A 16,339-nucleotide genomic window follows, 5' to 3' on the forward strand; every position below is an offset into this window, starting at 1 on the left:
TAGGGACTGGATTTCAGACATTGCCCATTCTGCATTTTTCTGCTGGCACACATCTTCTCAAAAAACACTGCTGCTCCATTTCACACAATGCAACACCTCTGTAGAGGGGCTACAGGACTCTCAGCAAGGCAGCCGCTCTGCTAAAATGTTACCAGGGTCTCAACGCCTCACTCAGACAAAAGCAGCTGCTATATAAGAGCAGTGGTGGGCCCGGAATACAAAACAGATTCTTAGTTTCCTTCCTCTACTCTATAGGGATATGACTAAAGTCCCAAGAAAACACTTGAGGGAACACTTGGGTGGCAAAATCTAAAGTCAAACATCCCAATCTTTGGAGAGGGATGAGCATGATGAGGGGGGAAAGGGTATTTTCCCAAGCTCTTTGCTTTTGTGGCCAGCACCTGGGTTCTTTAGTTGGCTTTAATAGTCTGTTTCCAAACCTGGCGCCGGATGACTGAGGTCTGCGGGAATGAACACCTGGGAATATGACATCGGTCCCACGGATAGATATTTCTTTGTGGGAGGCATAAGGACACTCTAGCCCCACAGAAGACTAGAGCCAGAGCCATGGTCCTGGCTCTAGCCATCAGACCCTGAATGAGGCGAGTCTTCCAGAGCTGGACGGCTGACAGGTCAGCAGCCTTATCCTTCGCAAGGGACATCCCCGGCTGAACCGGGGTGATAGTTTGAAGGATAGGTGAAGGCAGACCAAGTCATTTTAGGGGGAGGGGCGCTCTCCCCAAATGTGCACTCGGACGGGAGTTCCGGTGAAAACTAGAAAAGGCTGTGGAGCCCCCTTAGGGTTGGGAGGCAGTGTCCCCGAGGAGGGAGGCGAAAAGCCCCTGCTTCACACCCAAGCAAGCGCATCTGGTTTGGGGGACGGAGGATGAAGCCAACGCGAGATGCATACACACAGGCTGGCATCGCTTTGAGGGACCTCGGTCTGCTCGGAGGGAGACGGAGGGAAGGGTGGAAGAGATCCAGGAGTAAAAGGCTCGGGAGAAGGACGCGAGGCCCGGGCGGTCGCAGCCCTTACCTTGCTGACCACGTTTTGGACGAGGCCTGTGCGGATGCCGTAGTCCCACGCGTGGCAGTCGCAGTTGGAGGCGTTGTCCCCCTTGTCCGGAGGGGACGGCAGGGGTGGCGTGTCGCCCCCGTCCGCGTCGCTGCTGTTGCTAAGGTTGCCTGCGGCCCCCCAGGAGGCAGTGGAGAAGGGGGTGGTCGGGGGGCTGGTCCAGTTGGCCACGTCGCCGGAGTCCCACCGGCCCGTGGCGGTGACCCCCGCCAGCTCCGCGCCTTTGCCGGCTCCGCGGCACCAGAAGTTCGGCTGGTCCAAGAGGAAAGAGTCCGAGAACTGGCTAAAGCCGATGAACAGAGCCGGGATCCAGGTGAGCAGCACGAGGGTCTTCTGGTAGCCCCCGCCCAGGCCCCCGAGGAAGGGCAGCACCGACCCGTCGTAGTCCAGCAACAGGAGGCTCGGGGCCGCTGCCGCCGCCGAGCTGCAGCCCGGGTGCTGGCCGCCGGCGGCGGGATGCGGGGCGGGCAGCGGCTGGATCTCCCCGCCACCGCCGCTGGGGCCCGCGCGTCCCCCGAGGGGCGCCGAGGCCGCCGCGTCTCCGGGCGGCAGGGAGCCGTTCTCCTCGGCCGGGGGCGGCTGCCGCCCGGGCCCGCCACCCGCCGCCTCGCGCCGCCGGTCTATCGCCATGGCCCGGGCCCACGGCGCCCGCAAAGGCGCATAGAAGCGCGGCGGAGGCTCCCGCGGGCGCTCCGGGCAGAGCGCGCCGGGCCGGGCGCCCGCAGCCGCCGCCGCCGCGGAGGAGGGCCCGCGGCTCGAGAGAGAGCGCTCGGCCGCCCCGGGTGCTTCAGTCCGCCCCCATGTCACCGGCCCGGACCCTGCGCCCCGGGCGCTGCGGCCCCGCTCGGGCGCCGGGCAGAGGGCGGGCAGAGGCCGGCCCGGGCCCTCAGCCGCCGCCGCTCATCGGCTCCGCGGCCCGGGCGCCGGCGGCCGAGCCCGCCGCTCTCCGCTGCTCCGCGCCTAAGCCGGGCGGCTCGGTGCTCTGCGGACCGCTGTGCAGGCGGCGCGGGCGGCGGTGCGGGTAGCGTCCGCTGCTCCCCGGGAGCCCGGGATGTATTTATCCGGCCTCGGGCGCCTCCCGGAAGCCGCGAGCTCGGGTCCCAGCCTGCCGAGCCGCCGCGCTCTCCGGCTCCGCGAGCCGGCCTCCCTTCTCCTCCTCCTCCCCTGCCCCCGGCCCGCCCCCTCTCCCCCCGCCGAGGTGGAGGTAACCGCGGCACCTGCTGCGCCCGGCTCCTGCGCGCGAGCGCCCCCTCCAGCCGGGACGCGCCGCCGCCGCCGCGGGATCCACGGGAGCAGAGGGGTGGGGGAGGGCGGGGAAACGGGACACCCCGCTCCTGCCAGGCTGGAGGATCCCCTGCTTGTTCCCCCTCCGCGCTGAGCGAGGCGGAGGAGGAGCAGAAGCAGGAGCGCGCAGCTGCGGGCGCGGGTGGGCTGAGGGTCCCGGAGGAGTCGGCGTGCGAGCGGAGCGTGTGAAGCGGGTTGTCTTCAAGGCTTTGGCTTCCGAAGCCTCGAGGGGTTTCCACCCACCCCCTGCGCCGGGGCTCGGTGACCTCTGTTGGCTTCAGAGGTGCCTGCAATCCCGCTGTCCACACCCCATTCCCAGTCTTGAGCCCAAGAGTAGCCAGCGTTCGGGGACAACCCCCTCGCACTTTTTAGGGATTCAGTTACGGTTGATTTTTTTATCCACGGAGCAGCGTCAAGAATGCGCATTTGCCAATATCAGGTCGCTCGTCACCCGCAGCGTCGGGTCACCCGCGACCGACCGCGGCACCTACTCCCAAATCGCCATTTCTTCCCCACTCCAGAGTGCATGCTGTATAAGTACAATAGCTAGAAGGATACATGGCCAACACGAGTTATACTGTATACACATAAACGTGAATGGTGATGGTATTCCCCACCCCCTCCCCAAGATCTTGAATTCACGTTTTGAATGCCAACTGCACAGGCGCACGCGTCTATATTCACACACATGAAGACAAACCTCTCCCTCCTCTCCCGTGCTCCAGCGCGAACCTTGCCCAGCCAGCACTATATAAATAACACCAGCCCTGCGGCAAACGGCTGCATTAGCATATTTCCTCCTGCACCCGGGGACTGGCAGAAATGAGAATAGCGTGGCACCTTTCACCCCAGCGTCCCCGCATGTTGGAGACATTTCACATTCTGAGAAGTTTATTAATGGAAGTCTTAGAGCAATCCATTTCCAGTAGGATTTGGGGGGGGGGGGGATGTAAAAGAAATGCTTTTGCTTTACAAAAAAATACACTCTAAGCTACATATAAAAAAGGCATTCGTTTGCATTTCCGTTATTTGCTTACATTTTAAACCTGCAGTTCTTTTTGTTGTTGTTGTGGGCATTATGTGCTTACTACTAAAATACTGGCACATCTGAGAGAATTATTTCTGAAGGCTGTTGGTGAGCTGGGCCTTGGGGATGGGAGGAGGTCATGGACTTTCTTGGGTGGCTGGAAGGGGAGATTAGATAACTGTAGGCCAAAGGGGCCAGCAGGGCTGCAGAAGACACCAATCTTCCGAGAAATGGGTCTCAAAACCTGCACGCATTTAAAGAGCTTTTGGGGGTGAATAGGGCACATTGTATAGTAATGATTTCTTTTCCAAGTTCATATTATTTATTACCTTGATTTTTTCTCTCTCTCTTCCCCTTTCGCCATTAGAAAGGATTATAAATGCAAAGTGCTGACCATGACTGGAACAGAGAAAGTGCTTAATAGTAGCTGTTTCTTATTACCACCGCTGTTACTATTATATAAAATCTACATTTTATTTCTGAATTTAAATATGGCTTTACAGATATTAATTTCCTTTTCAGTAGCTGATTTTTCCAGAAGCATTCTGTTTTGTGTTGGGCTCTGCCTCCGTACCCCAAAGTCACAAGGACACATTTATTTTTTTAGAACTCATCACAAAATAAGGATTGCCAGTGACCTTGACGGCCATTCCAATCATAAGAATAAATAATATTGAACTCTGCAAGGTTAGTTTTCTAATACACACTCTCGTTCAGTCCTCACAGGACCCCCAAGTGGTGGGTCTCCAAGATGAGGCTATAAAGGTCAAGTGTCTGTCAGATAACAGTGTTTGCCCACAGCAGAGCCAAATAACTGGCTTTGAACCCAGATCTTCTGACCTGACATTCCAGGATGTCTCCATTTTAACATTCAGGGGCAGATTATAATACCACAGGACGAGTTTGGGGGTTTTTTGGTTTTAAAAATTTTTTTAAAGATTTTATTTTTAAGTAGTCTCTATACCCAAAGTGGGACTCGAACTCAACCCTGAGATCAATAGTCACACCCTCCAATGACTGAGCCAGTCAGATGACCCAAGAGGAGTTTTAAGAGATACTTGTTAATATACATTTTTAGGTGGGAGAAACCCTAGCCCTGGGGAGAAGTTTCATTGTCATGTTGTTATCAGTCCTTGTCCCCAAAGGTGATAAAAATCCTCAAATGGTACATTCTCAGAATTTGGAAGTGCACTAGAAAATGGTACCCTCTAAAATCCAAACTAAAAGGAACCAATATAAAATGTTTGTAATTAGCCGTCTGCAGCCCTGACCCAGCCCTGACTTAACTTTAATTAAGTTCCTGATTAGATTAGAGGTTTCCCTAAATCCCTCTCAGAACAAGGTACTCCCCCCTCCAAATGTAGTCAAGATTAAAAAGTAACTAATTTAAATTACACTGGACTTCAATTCATTAAGACATCACCAATGGCTTCACGGAGAAAGCTAGACTGCAAGAAGGAAGGGAGAATTTAACACTCTGATAACCTTCAGGGTAAGGATAGAGGTTCACCAGCTAGTATGGGGGAGCCAATCTGGCACCCACTATCTCATTACCCTCTTTTACTCTTCTGGGTGATAGCTCTTGCTAAGTACTCGTTCTCTCATTTACTTATTTATTTACTACCTCCTGCCTCTAGACAGGTACTTTGTATTTGTTCTCAGCTGTATTTCTGGTGCCTGACACAGTGCTTGGCACATGCAGGGCACTCAATACACTCAGGACCCTCTGTCTGATGAGTAAATGAGGGTGTCAAGTTATTATCACTGGATGATATTATCATCCAGGATCCTGCAGCTCTATTTACTGTGATTCTTAAGCCACCAAGCAACCTTTTCCTATTTGCTGACTCTCTCATATACACTGGTCAGATCAGCCAGCATGAGAATTCATTTGAACTTAACAGTTATGTAGTTTTTAAATGTTTATTTACTTTGAGGGAGAGAGAGAGAGCATGTGCATGCATGCTTATTTGAGCAGGGGAAGGGGCAGAGAGAGAGAGAGAGAGGGAGAGAGAGAATCCCAATCAGGCTCTGGCTGTCAGCACAGAGCCCGATGCAGGGCTTGATCTCACAAATGGTGAGATCATAACCTGAGCCGAATCAAGAGTAGGATGCTTACCTGACTGAGCCACTGAGGGGACCCAACAATTATATTTCTTCTTATAAGTTATTGTTATAAATGGATTAGCTCCCAGTATGATGTTCTTGTGCACAGTCATCAGCTTGCAGATGATTGGCTTGTAAGCCAAATGCAGCTCACAGACCACACACAATGTTTCCAGAAAAATAATGCTCAATGTTTGAAAATCAGGAGACTGAACATTAAAAACAAAAAACCAAAAACAACAATGACATAGAAGAAGCCCAAGGCCTTTTGATGCTCCCTTTTGCAGGGCCATGCTTCCTTGGAGTATAGCAGATGGGCAGGTATTCTCCAACTGCCCCTTGTCCCTGCCTGGCACATGCCCCTCATGCATGTCATTTGTCTGGCCCCCAAAAGCATCTGAGTTTATGACCTTAAACTTGTATTCATATCCTGAACTCACTCTTCTCCAATGTCAAAAAGAAAGCTACAGGCCCCAAATGGAGTCACTTATGCTAGGGCATGTCACCAAACTGGGGCTTAAAACCTAACTTAATTGCACTTACAACCTCCTCCAGAAATGTAGTCTTAACTGGTCAGTCAAGAATTTTCTGGTCAGTACCCATAAGGTCATCTGTCACACGGGGCCTCTCCATCCCCCAAAGGAAGATGAAGTAATCCACACACTAAGACCTTTTTGTCCCTAAAAGAAGGTAACCTTGCCTGAAAGAATCTTTTTATTTGTTTATGGCTTCATTGTCCTGTCTTTAAAAACCTTTCCCTTCCTACAGCCCTTTGGAGCTCTCAGCTGTAAGCATGCATCTGTTGCCCAATTCATAAATAAATTAATAAAGCCGATTTGATCTTTAAAATTTACTCTGTTGAACTTTTGTCATTTAACACTGTAATGAAGCTGAGCCATTCTCTCTTGCTTTTGAAAAAGCATGTTAAATAATCTTTCAGTTTGTAATTTCCTAAAAATTGAGAAAATAAAGAAATGAAAGCTACAACCTAATCATGAATATACTTGAACAATTTTATTTCTTTGGAGATAACAGGAGGAAAAAAATTTTTAGCTTACTTCTAAAGTTGATAGAAATCTAATTTTAAGTCCTCCATAATTCTGTAAAAGTTAGTTCCAAGGAATTGGTGTCAGGGTTAATTAACTTATTATGTATAATACTAGTCATAGCAAATGGAATTCACATTAGTTTTACTTGTATGTTCATGTTTTCTTTTTAAAGCTTATTTATTTAAGTAGCTTCTACACCCAATGTAGGGCTTGAACTCATGACCCAGAGATCAAGAGTCACATGCTCTTTTGACTAGCCAGCCCGGTGCCCCTGTATGTTCCTGTTTTTTATTTATACTTGAAATATAGATAGCACAGTTTGGAATGTTATGTCTTTATATTTTTTTCTTACTATAGTTTGATTTCTCTCTTTCAAATAATTGTTTGAAAAGTAGGTTATCTTGATTGGGGTGGGGGGTAGGAAACAGTGAGATGAAATTAGTTCAAACTCTAAATGTGTATACTTGAACATTATTTATATCATCCTTTGACTTTTGGAATGTTAACTCTGACTTTCTAACAAGAGATTTGACATTTACAAGACCTAGCATAAACGAAAATGAAAAATCTACTTTTGTTCAGTGGCAGAAGTAATAAAAATGTCACATAATCTATCCAAAAGAAAACTACAGGTAATATCTTAAGAAAAACTTACTCATTGGGTAGAGCCAAATTCATCCTTCCTGATCAAAAGGCCAAATAAAATAAATAACAAAATGAAGATAAGGCTTCCATGCAAAACTATATTCAATTGTAAATGTGATTGATAAGGCCCAATTACTTTTAAAAGCTTGGTCAAAATTTAATTTTGAACTCTTTAATTGAGTTAAAAAACAATTAGTACAAAAAATTGATCTAGAATTTGATGTTGGCTTCTGTTTGCTAAAAATCACAGATGTCACATTTGCCTTATTGTGCTTAAGAATATTCTTTGTCACACGCACACACACACATACACACACCAGAAAAAGGGTAGAATGAGAGGACTGACAAGTAAACATTATATGTTTCATTTCAGCATAGAAACAGCCCCTTTTGCTTGGGCGAATCATCCTAAAATCTGCAAAGGAACCTCAGGTTTTAAGTAGGGACACTTTCAGCATTGAATGAGCAATCCACTGTCAGGAAGGTTTGTGGGAACAACAGTCAAGTAACAAGTTTAGAGAAAGAGGCTTTAACTTCCTAAGATAGAAAAAAAGAATGCTCTTTAAACAACTCTTTCCCCCTCTTTCCCTCATAATTCTAAATGGAGATGAAGAAACACTCACAACTGGATGGTCTAGGTGTTCTCCTGGCCAAATCTGAATCTATGAAGCTGATTTCTTTCAGTGACTAGAAGCTAGAAGTATGAGAGTAGGGAATAATCCTGAATGGGATAAATCATAGACCTAGAATATACCTTCTACGGCAAGATGTTTTGATTAAAAATTTTTTTAGATAAATGTTTGGTCTAATAAGTTTGGTTTGAATTTATGGCTATTAGAGTCATGAAAGTCATGAAAATCATGAAAGACTTTTCATATTAAAAAAATTAGGGATGACTAGGTGGTCATTCAGTTAAGTGTCCAACTCTTGGTTTTGGCTCAAGTGATGATCTCATGGTTCATGAGTTTGAGCCCTGAGGTGGGCTCCAAACTGTCTGTGCTGGATTCTCCATGCTGCTTAGGATTCTGTCTCCCTCTCCCTGCCTCTCCCAGCACCGGTGCTCACATGCACTCTCTCTCTCTCTCTCTCACACAAAATAAATACATTTAAAAAAATTTTTAAAAATTAGCCATATATGCATATTATTGTCGGTCTAACTTGTTGGCCACTGAATAGAGCTTTGAATAAAAATTTAGTGCTTCTATAGTAAAATAACATATAAATATATAGATAAAGTCACCGAAACATTTTTTGTTAACAGTATTTTAAAAATGAAGCTAAGTTTTTAAACTTAAGTAAAACACCTTTCAAAATGTTATTTAACACCCCAGTAGTAATGAGGACCCCTAACATCAGTTCTTGGTTTCTAATACCATTCTCTACTAAAAGGAACCAAGGCTTCTTGGAGCTATGGTTGATTCCAGGACCGGGGCTGGAAATATACAAGATGAGCTTGGGGTACCTTGTAGTGCCTCAAAGTATGGAAATGCTGAAACCACCCCCTATATGATAGGGTTGTGTCACAGGAGCCGACTGAAAGAGCTAATTTGAACAACAAAATCATGTAGTATTGGATAATAACCCAAAGTATAAAATATTCATGAATCCATACTGATATAAATAAATGATTCAATAAAAAAAAAAAAAAAGAAAAGAAATGGGAAGAAGGGACAAATCTTCTCTGCAGAAGAATTCCAAAGAATGTATGTAGATACATGGCCCTCAAGGTGGAACATAACTCTCAACTGCGGACTGTACAGAGTATTTCTTTCCAAAGAGGAGAGTATGGAAAGGAAGGGGGAAAAGAGAGAGAAAAGCTACCGTGGAAAAACCTGATAATCACTACTTCAGCTAAGTGACCAAGGTCAACATCAAGAGTGATAAAACATGTTGATAGCATGTAGCCTCCACATGATGTGATAAGAATGGCCCTTTACCTCTGTGATCTTCGTCCCCCAAACCCATAACCCCATTTTAACCACGAGGAGAATATCAGACAAATTCCAATTGCGGAGCATTCTAGAAAATACCTGATCAGTACTAAAAACTGTCCAGATGATCAAAAACAGGGAGAGTTGGAGAAACTGTCACAGCCAAGAGGAGGCTAAGGAGACAAGATGATCAAAGTGTAATGTGGCATTCTGGATGGGTTCCTGGAACAGGAAAAGGACATTAGGTAAACGCTAAGAAAATCTGAGTGAACTACGCTTCAATTAATAAAAATGGTTCATTAGTTGTGACAAATGTTAGATATCAATAATAGGGAAATCAGATGTGTGGTATATGGCAACTTTGTGTACTATCTTTGCAACTTTTTCTAGAAGACTAAAATTATTCTAAAAGAAAAACTTCTTTTAAAAAAAGGTGATTTAACAGTCTTTTCAAACATTAATATTTCATTTAAGTGCAAATCAGTAATTTTTCTCTGTATAGGTCCTAGCTCTGTGATGATGTTTTTAATCAAGTAAAGTTTTAATGGTTTGTAATCCAAAGTTGATGGGGGAGAATAAAATGAAGAAGATGTAAATAAGAAGAAAATGTAAACAATTGAAAAATAAATGCTAATAAAATCTTGTTATAGTAACCAATTTTTAAAAATACTCCAAAATGTTAAAAGATGCCATCAGTGAGGTGCCTGGGTGGCTCATCTGTTAAGCGTCCAACTTTGGTTCAGGTCATGATCTTACAGTTTGTGTGTTCGAGCCCTGCATCTGGCTGTGTTCTGACAGCTTAGGGCCTGGAGCCTGCTTTGAATTCTGTGTCTCCCTCTCTCTGCCCCTCCCCCGCTCACTCTTTGTCTCCCTCTCTCTCTCAAAAATAAATAAACCTAAAAAAAAATGCCATCAGCAAACTAGTCAGCTGTGGTCCAGGCTCTAGTCTGAAAGGCCACCAAGCCGGGGTAAGCCTCAAGGCGCATCTGAGAAACTTGGCAACTCTAACTGTTCGGATTCCCCTTTCATTTGAGTTACGTTTCCGTGTTTTGTCATGTTTTCATCATAGATCTAGGAATGTACTGTAACCAAGTGTTCCTTTAATTTCTCAGAGATGTTTTCCTCCTGTCTTGTTAACCTCCTCAAAGATTCCATTTCTTCAAAGTTAACACAGTACCTTTAGGGAGGCTGCAAAATACATGGGTATGGAATAACCAGCACACGTTCAGGTAATGTAATAGAGCGGCCTGTAGCCTCCAGGTTAACGGTCTTTGACAGAGTCTTTTTATCAGCCAGGAAATTCTGGGAATATAAATCTAACGGCATTCAAGTAAAACTCCATTTTCTAGCATATGTCCCTAAAGGGCAGGGGCCCCTGATTTATATCTCAGCAACCCTACTGCCTGTCACAGGGCCTGGCACTCCATATATATTTGGGGAATGAATGAATGAATGAATGAGGAATCAGATAACATGTAGGATTGTGTCAGGGAGTGAAGAGGGAAGAGTGTATTCCCAGTTGAAGGGACAGCAGGAATGAAAGTACAAAAGAAGTAGCAAGAATCGCCTATTTGGAAAATTTTGTGGACCTCATGGCATGTCTATAGTATCATTTAGTTATAATATTTATAGAATAAAATTTGATGATACTACTTTAAATATAAAGATTTTGAGTCTTAAAGTTAAGAAAATCCTAGGGAAATACCTCACTTAAACTTTATTGAGGTATATTTTACATTGACACATTTTTAATGTACAGTTTCATGATGTATACATTTGTGAGACCATCACCCCAATCAAGATACAAAACGTTGCACTCACCCAAAAAGTTCTGTTGTGTTTCTTTGCAACCAGTCCCCCCATCCCACACAAGACCCTAGGCAACCACTGATCTGCTTTCTCTCACTATAGGCTAGTTTTTTTCTTCTAGAACTTACAGTAAATGGAACTGTATAGCATGTGCTCTCTTGTGTCTAGTTTCTTATTTTTAAATTTTTTTTAATTTTAGAGAGAAAGAGTGCGAGCAGGGGAGAGGGGCAGAGAGAGAGAGAGGAAGAATCTTAAGCAGGCTTCATACTCAGTGCAGAGCCCAATGTGGGGCTCAATCCCACAACCCTGGGGTCATGACATGAGCCAAAATTAAGAGTCAGACACTCAACCAACTGAGCCACTCAGATGCTCCATGTCTAGCTTCTTTTACTCAGCAAGATGCTTATGAGGTTTGCCCATGTATTGTTGCATGTATCAGTGTTCTATTCCTTTTTATTTATTGCTGAGTAGTGTTCCATTGAATAACTGTGCTAGAACTTCTTATCCATTCTCTGTTTTAATGGACATTTGGGTTGTTTCTAGTTTGGGGCTGCTTTGAATAAAGCTTCTATGAACCTTAATATATGGGTCATCATGTAGACATATGTTTTAATTTCTCTTGGATAAATATCCAGGAGTAGGATTGGTGGCTTTATACAGTAAGTCATGTCTCACTTTTTGAAAATGATACCTTGGATCCACAAAAATTGTCCTTATGGCCACTATTAAATAAAGAACCCAGGGCTGGAGAGGGCATCATCTGACCCAACATAGGCCAACTTACATGTTTATGAAATTAGAATAATGCCTGTATTCTTTGAGGAAACAAGTAACAATGAAAAGATGCCACAGAATATGCTGGTGAGTGAGTCTAAAGCTAAAATGAATTCTTTACATGTCCTTATCTGAAAAATTGACTTATTTTAGGCAGCATACTAGGGTCTCATCATACTTCCTTACATGACAAAAAATCTATAAGAAATTACCAATACTGTAAGGGCATTAGCATCTTTTCATATATAAACTATAGAAAATCCAAAGCAAACTGACTTATGCAAAAAAGGGACTTTATAAGCTTGTGTAATCAGAAAGACCAAGGATTATATGGCCTTACACATTACTGAATCATGGTCTGTTTCCATGTCTTGGATTTGTTTTCCTTCTCTGTTACCTTCATTCTCAGGTTCAGTGTGGTGTTTCCTCTGCTCAGCTTGGCGGCTCTGACAGAAAGAGAATGCCTCTCTTCTACAAGCTCCAATAATATCACAGCCAATCTCATTGGCTGGGGCAGCACTATTTTTTACCCTATCACTATGGTCCCCAGCCCATGATGCTCTAATTGGCTAGGCTTAGTCACGTGTCATGGAGGCAGCCATAGCCAAGTCTGAACCATGATGATTGAAAGTGGAATAGTAGAGTTTCCCAGGCACAGTTACCAGAAGGAGTAACAACAATGTCCATTTCTGTTGTTCCTGTTAGAAATTATGTGCAAATTCTAGATTTTTAAATATATAGATGTTATTGTGGGTCCCCAAGCTAAGACAGAAAGTAGGTGTGTTGTTAGTTATAGGCTGTGTCAGGAAAGCCTCCTCCTTTTCAGGATAACTCAGGAAAAAAATGAGAGAGAACTGCTACAGAACCACTAAGGACTCCAAGTTAAACCCTATCTTTCATCTAAAGCAAGTATGGGAGAACCATTAACATGGCCCATCATTAGGTGATTGGGATACAGGACTTCTAAAGCCCCCCTGGCTAAGGTGACTGTGGGGATGATGTCAGTGCTTTGCTCAGTCAGACCCCTCAGGACCCTTTTAACTATTTTTGGAGGTCTGGGGGTTGGAGAATAGGAGGTCAGCTTTAAAGGGCTTTTACTTCCATCAGCTTGTAACTTAGACTTACTTCCAAAGCACTGCTCTGGGATCAGTGAAGGTGATTTTTCAGGAGAGCAGGAAGTCCCTGGGAGTTTACTTCCCCCTTAACCTGTGACAGGTGAGTGTGGGACAACAAAAGCCCCAGTTCCCTTGCTTCCTTCCTTGCACATGAAGCCCCATTTTAGGGTCTACTTCTAGGCATCAAAGCCTAAGTACATGAGGATAAAAGTCTCAAGGCCAAAGAAACACTCGATAGGATCATGTGGGGTAAACAGCATCTGAAGTCAGACTTCCTGATTATTTGTCCAGACCTCACAGCCTTATGGTTGTGTGAGCTTGAACAAGTCCAGTCACTTCTGTGAGCCTTGGTTTCTTCATCTGTAGAATGGGAATCATCATAACACCCGCCTCACCCACCTATCACACAGGGTTGCTGTGAGAAACAAATGACAATGTGAACATAGGGCACTTGCAAATGTAAGCAGTTATACAAACATCCAGTATTACTTAGGTGCTATCAGAAGCGTTCATGTTGACCCCAACCACCTGAGATAGCTATGCTTAGTTTATCTGATTCTTCATCACCACAAACCTGAGGTCAGATTTCAATATCAATCAAATAGAGAAAAGAGGTTGAAATCCCCAGTGGACATTTCATTCCATTAGCTCTGCTAAATAATTCTACAGTAGAGTCAGACAGACACAGAGCTGGAGTTTGCTGCATGTGGTCAGAGTTCCTGGTAGTGAATGTTTGCTGGCCCAGGCCTTTGTGTATTGTTCTGAATCCCCAGTTGCCTCAGTCCAGGGGCAGGCAAGCCTGTCCTCCATCTTGTCTACCAGACTAAATAAACATCACGAAGAGTGGAGAACCGTCATGCTGTGGACAGGGTCTCATCCTCCTGACCCAGCCTGCACCAGGAGCAGCCTCTGTTTCCTGCCCCTGATTTTATCCACTAGTAAGATCTGATGCTATGTTCTGGCCTGCTTGCCTCATCTTGCTGCAAACACATTGCTCTGCATCTTTGAAGGAACCAGAAATCTGACACGGTCCTAGTAACCTTAATAATGATCATAGTTTCCATTTCTTGAGTCCTCTGACACCTTTCCATACATGTGTTACTTCACTTAAAGTACCCTTCACACCTGTGAAGGAAGCACCATTTGCACCATTTTGGAATGAGGAAAGTAAGATTTATTTGTTTGTTTGTTTGTTTAGAGAGACAGCACAAGTGGGGGAGGGGCGGAGAGAGAGAGAATCCCAAGCAGGCTCCACGCTGTCAGCGTAGAGCCCAATGTGGGGCTGGATCCCAAGCCCCATGAACTGTGAGACCATGCCCCAAGCCAAAATCAAGAGTCGGGTGCTTAACAGACTAAGCTGCCATGGTGCTCCGGAAAGCAAGTTTTAAAGACGTCAAGTAACTTGCCCAGGGTCGCACGTATCAGAACCAGGACTCAACCTCACAGCAGAACTCAGGACTCTGGTTCACTACAGTAACCGCCCTCCCTCCACCCCCACACCACCCCCATCCCTGGCTCTGATAGGAGTAAGCTCCACAAAGCAGGGATTTGTGGTTCCCTCATCTCTGTGATTCGGTTGGATGAATGTCCAGATCTGACAGGGCTCATCCCCAGCCAGAGGGCTGCTTCCCCTTTCTCTCTCCATCTTCTCAGCACAAAGTCACACTTGGTGGGCTTCCTTGGCCCCTGTGAGTGCCCTTGCTTCTGGGACCAGTTTCCTCTCTGTTCTAACATTAGTGACCTTAGGAAACCCCAAAGTGCTTCCCTACAGGAAAATGTCCACTTATAGATCCTCAGGCCATTACTGTCACCCACTGCCCTCCCTGGAGACACCTCTGAGCACTCCAGGAATTGTTTACCTAGTCAAGGGGATAATTTCGGCATTAACCTTCAGTCAATGAACAAAACAGAACTCTAGACAATGAGGTCTTCTTATAAATTTGCCTGATTCTCTTTTGTTCCAGGTTCAGAAATATTCTCCCACTGAAAAGTCTCTGGAGTATAAAATTCTGTCTCTCCCTCTCCATCTTCATTGTATGAGATGCCCAGAAAATCCCGCTGTTGCAAATGGAACTAACTAGAAGCACAGGTGAAGTACTTCAATCCCTCACCTTTCTTTTGAGGCCTTAGGGATTCACCTTCTGGGCTGGAGCCAGAGCTGGTTTGAGTCATCAAGGGAGCCAAACATACCTCCCGAGATCCTGGGGAAACTTTCTGCAGAAAAGATCCAAAAAAGGAGAATCTAAACTCTATTACCTGTGAATCTATTTTTTGTTTTTGCCTTCCCACCCCCCCAACATAATTCATTTAAAAATGTCTTGCATCAGGTGAGACTTTTACATACAGAAACAGATATTTTTAAGCGAGCAGGCCTGAATGTGTACCTATGAATCTCTCTCCTCTTCAACAGAGGACAATAGTCTTAGGAAAAAGGTGCAGCCATTGTTCAAACCTTTTCTGGCCCTCTTTTCTTGAAATTGCATTTGGAGTCTGCAACACATCCTCTTGAATATTTTCTCTTGTGATTTTTTTTTTTTTTTTTTTTAATGCTCTTGACTTTAAGAAAAGTAGCTAAAGTCAATTTAAACCAGGTTTAGTGATTAAACTGAGAAATATCATTTGGGGCTAAAAATGATCTGTGAGTATAAAATAAGGAGGAAGAAGGTCTTTTGTTGTCCTTAAGGTGGCTCTGACAGTAATGATTTTCTTCTGAGGCACAGGAAAGCTTTTCAGGGGAGGCACCCCCACCTTGGTAAAAAGGCAATTCGAGATCAGGCTGTCGCTAGCTGCTAAAGAGCTTTCTTTCTTCTCTGTTCCCGCTTTACAATACTGCCCCTTTTTGATCTTTGCCCAGTGTTTATCCTTCACATTTTCATTTAATGAGAATGACAACTGTCTGAACCCCAAGGGGAACTGGTGAAGAATTTAAATCCTTCCTTGCATGTATGTCCTCTACATAAAGGTATGTGTGATATTTGCTATTACTGGTTACTTGGATGGGCCTCACTTTCTAACAGCGGGAAGATAAAAGGATAGAATACAAAGTCCTGTTCCTTTGGGTTCTCTCTTCCTCGCTTTTTATTTTTCCCCTTTCAAAGGAGTAAACATGTGATGGGTGCCCCGTTCACATTCCCCTACCTAATTAAACCTCAGGGTGTGAAATCTTGTCGATGGCAGTTTGGCAAGTTTCAACACCACAAACCCTTATCAATAGTTTGATGGGGATCTTCGGTCACTTTAGGGTAACATGCTAATCAGCTACTTAAGCCTTCTGGGGAAACTAATTCAGGTGGGTCCCCTTCCTCTTCTAGTTACCATGGTTTCTGGATTCCATCAGAAGTCTCTCATTTTCCCCTTCAACATCGATTGCTTACTCCCTTCTGGAAGTGTCCACACTGGAATTCGGCCTCACTGTTTGAAGTTCTGTGTTGCTAAGAGATGCTGTTTTGCAGTAAACCCAAGTGTGAACACACACTAAGTAAGGCCTTTCTGTACCTCTGCAAATATCCACTTGTGCTTATGCC

General features: G+C 45.0%; 1 protein-coding gene and 1 long non-coding RNA gene across 5 annotated transcripts in view; one reads left to right on the forward strand and one right to left on the reverse strand.

Moving 5' to 3' along the window:
• The window catches only part of SLC22A23 (solute carrier family 22 member 23), a 182,385-nt gene extending 180,680 nt beyond the window's left edge, over positions 1-1,705 (reverse strand). For all 3 annotated transcript variants that reach the window (XR_006966230.1, XM_047102594.1, XM_047102595.1), the window contains exon 1: positions 1,037-1,705. Coding sequence is in view for 2 of the 3 variants with exons in the window: in XM_047102594.1 (XP_046958550.1) it covers positions 1,037-1,705 (669 nt within the window). In the remaining variant the exon portion in view is untranslated. The remainder of the gene's footprint in view (positions 1-1,036) is intronic.
• Positions 1,092-16,339, forward strand: part of LOC124528782 (uncharacterized) — a 34,037-nt gene continuing 18,789 nt past the window's right edge. For both annotated transcript variants that reach the window (XR_006966231.1, XR_006966232.1), the window contains exons 1-4: positions 1,092-1,388; positions 14,780-14,904; positions 15,670-15,777; positions 16,127-16,293. This is a non-coding gene — a long non-coding RNA (uncharacterized LOC124528782). The remainder of the gene's footprint in view (positions 1,389-14,779; positions 14,905-15,669; positions 15,778-16,126; positions 16,294-16,339) is intronic.

Source organism: Lynx rufus, unplaced genomic scaffold, assembly GCF_022079265.1.
Source record: "Lynx rufus isolate CCGP_SWC_20201006 ecotype Redwood Valley unplaced genomic scaffold, mLynRuf1.p SCAF_6, whole genome shotgun sequence".
In the NCBI taxonomy this organism is placed as follows: Eukaryota; Metazoa; Chordata; class Mammalia; order Carnivora; family Felidae; genus Lynx; species Lynx rufus.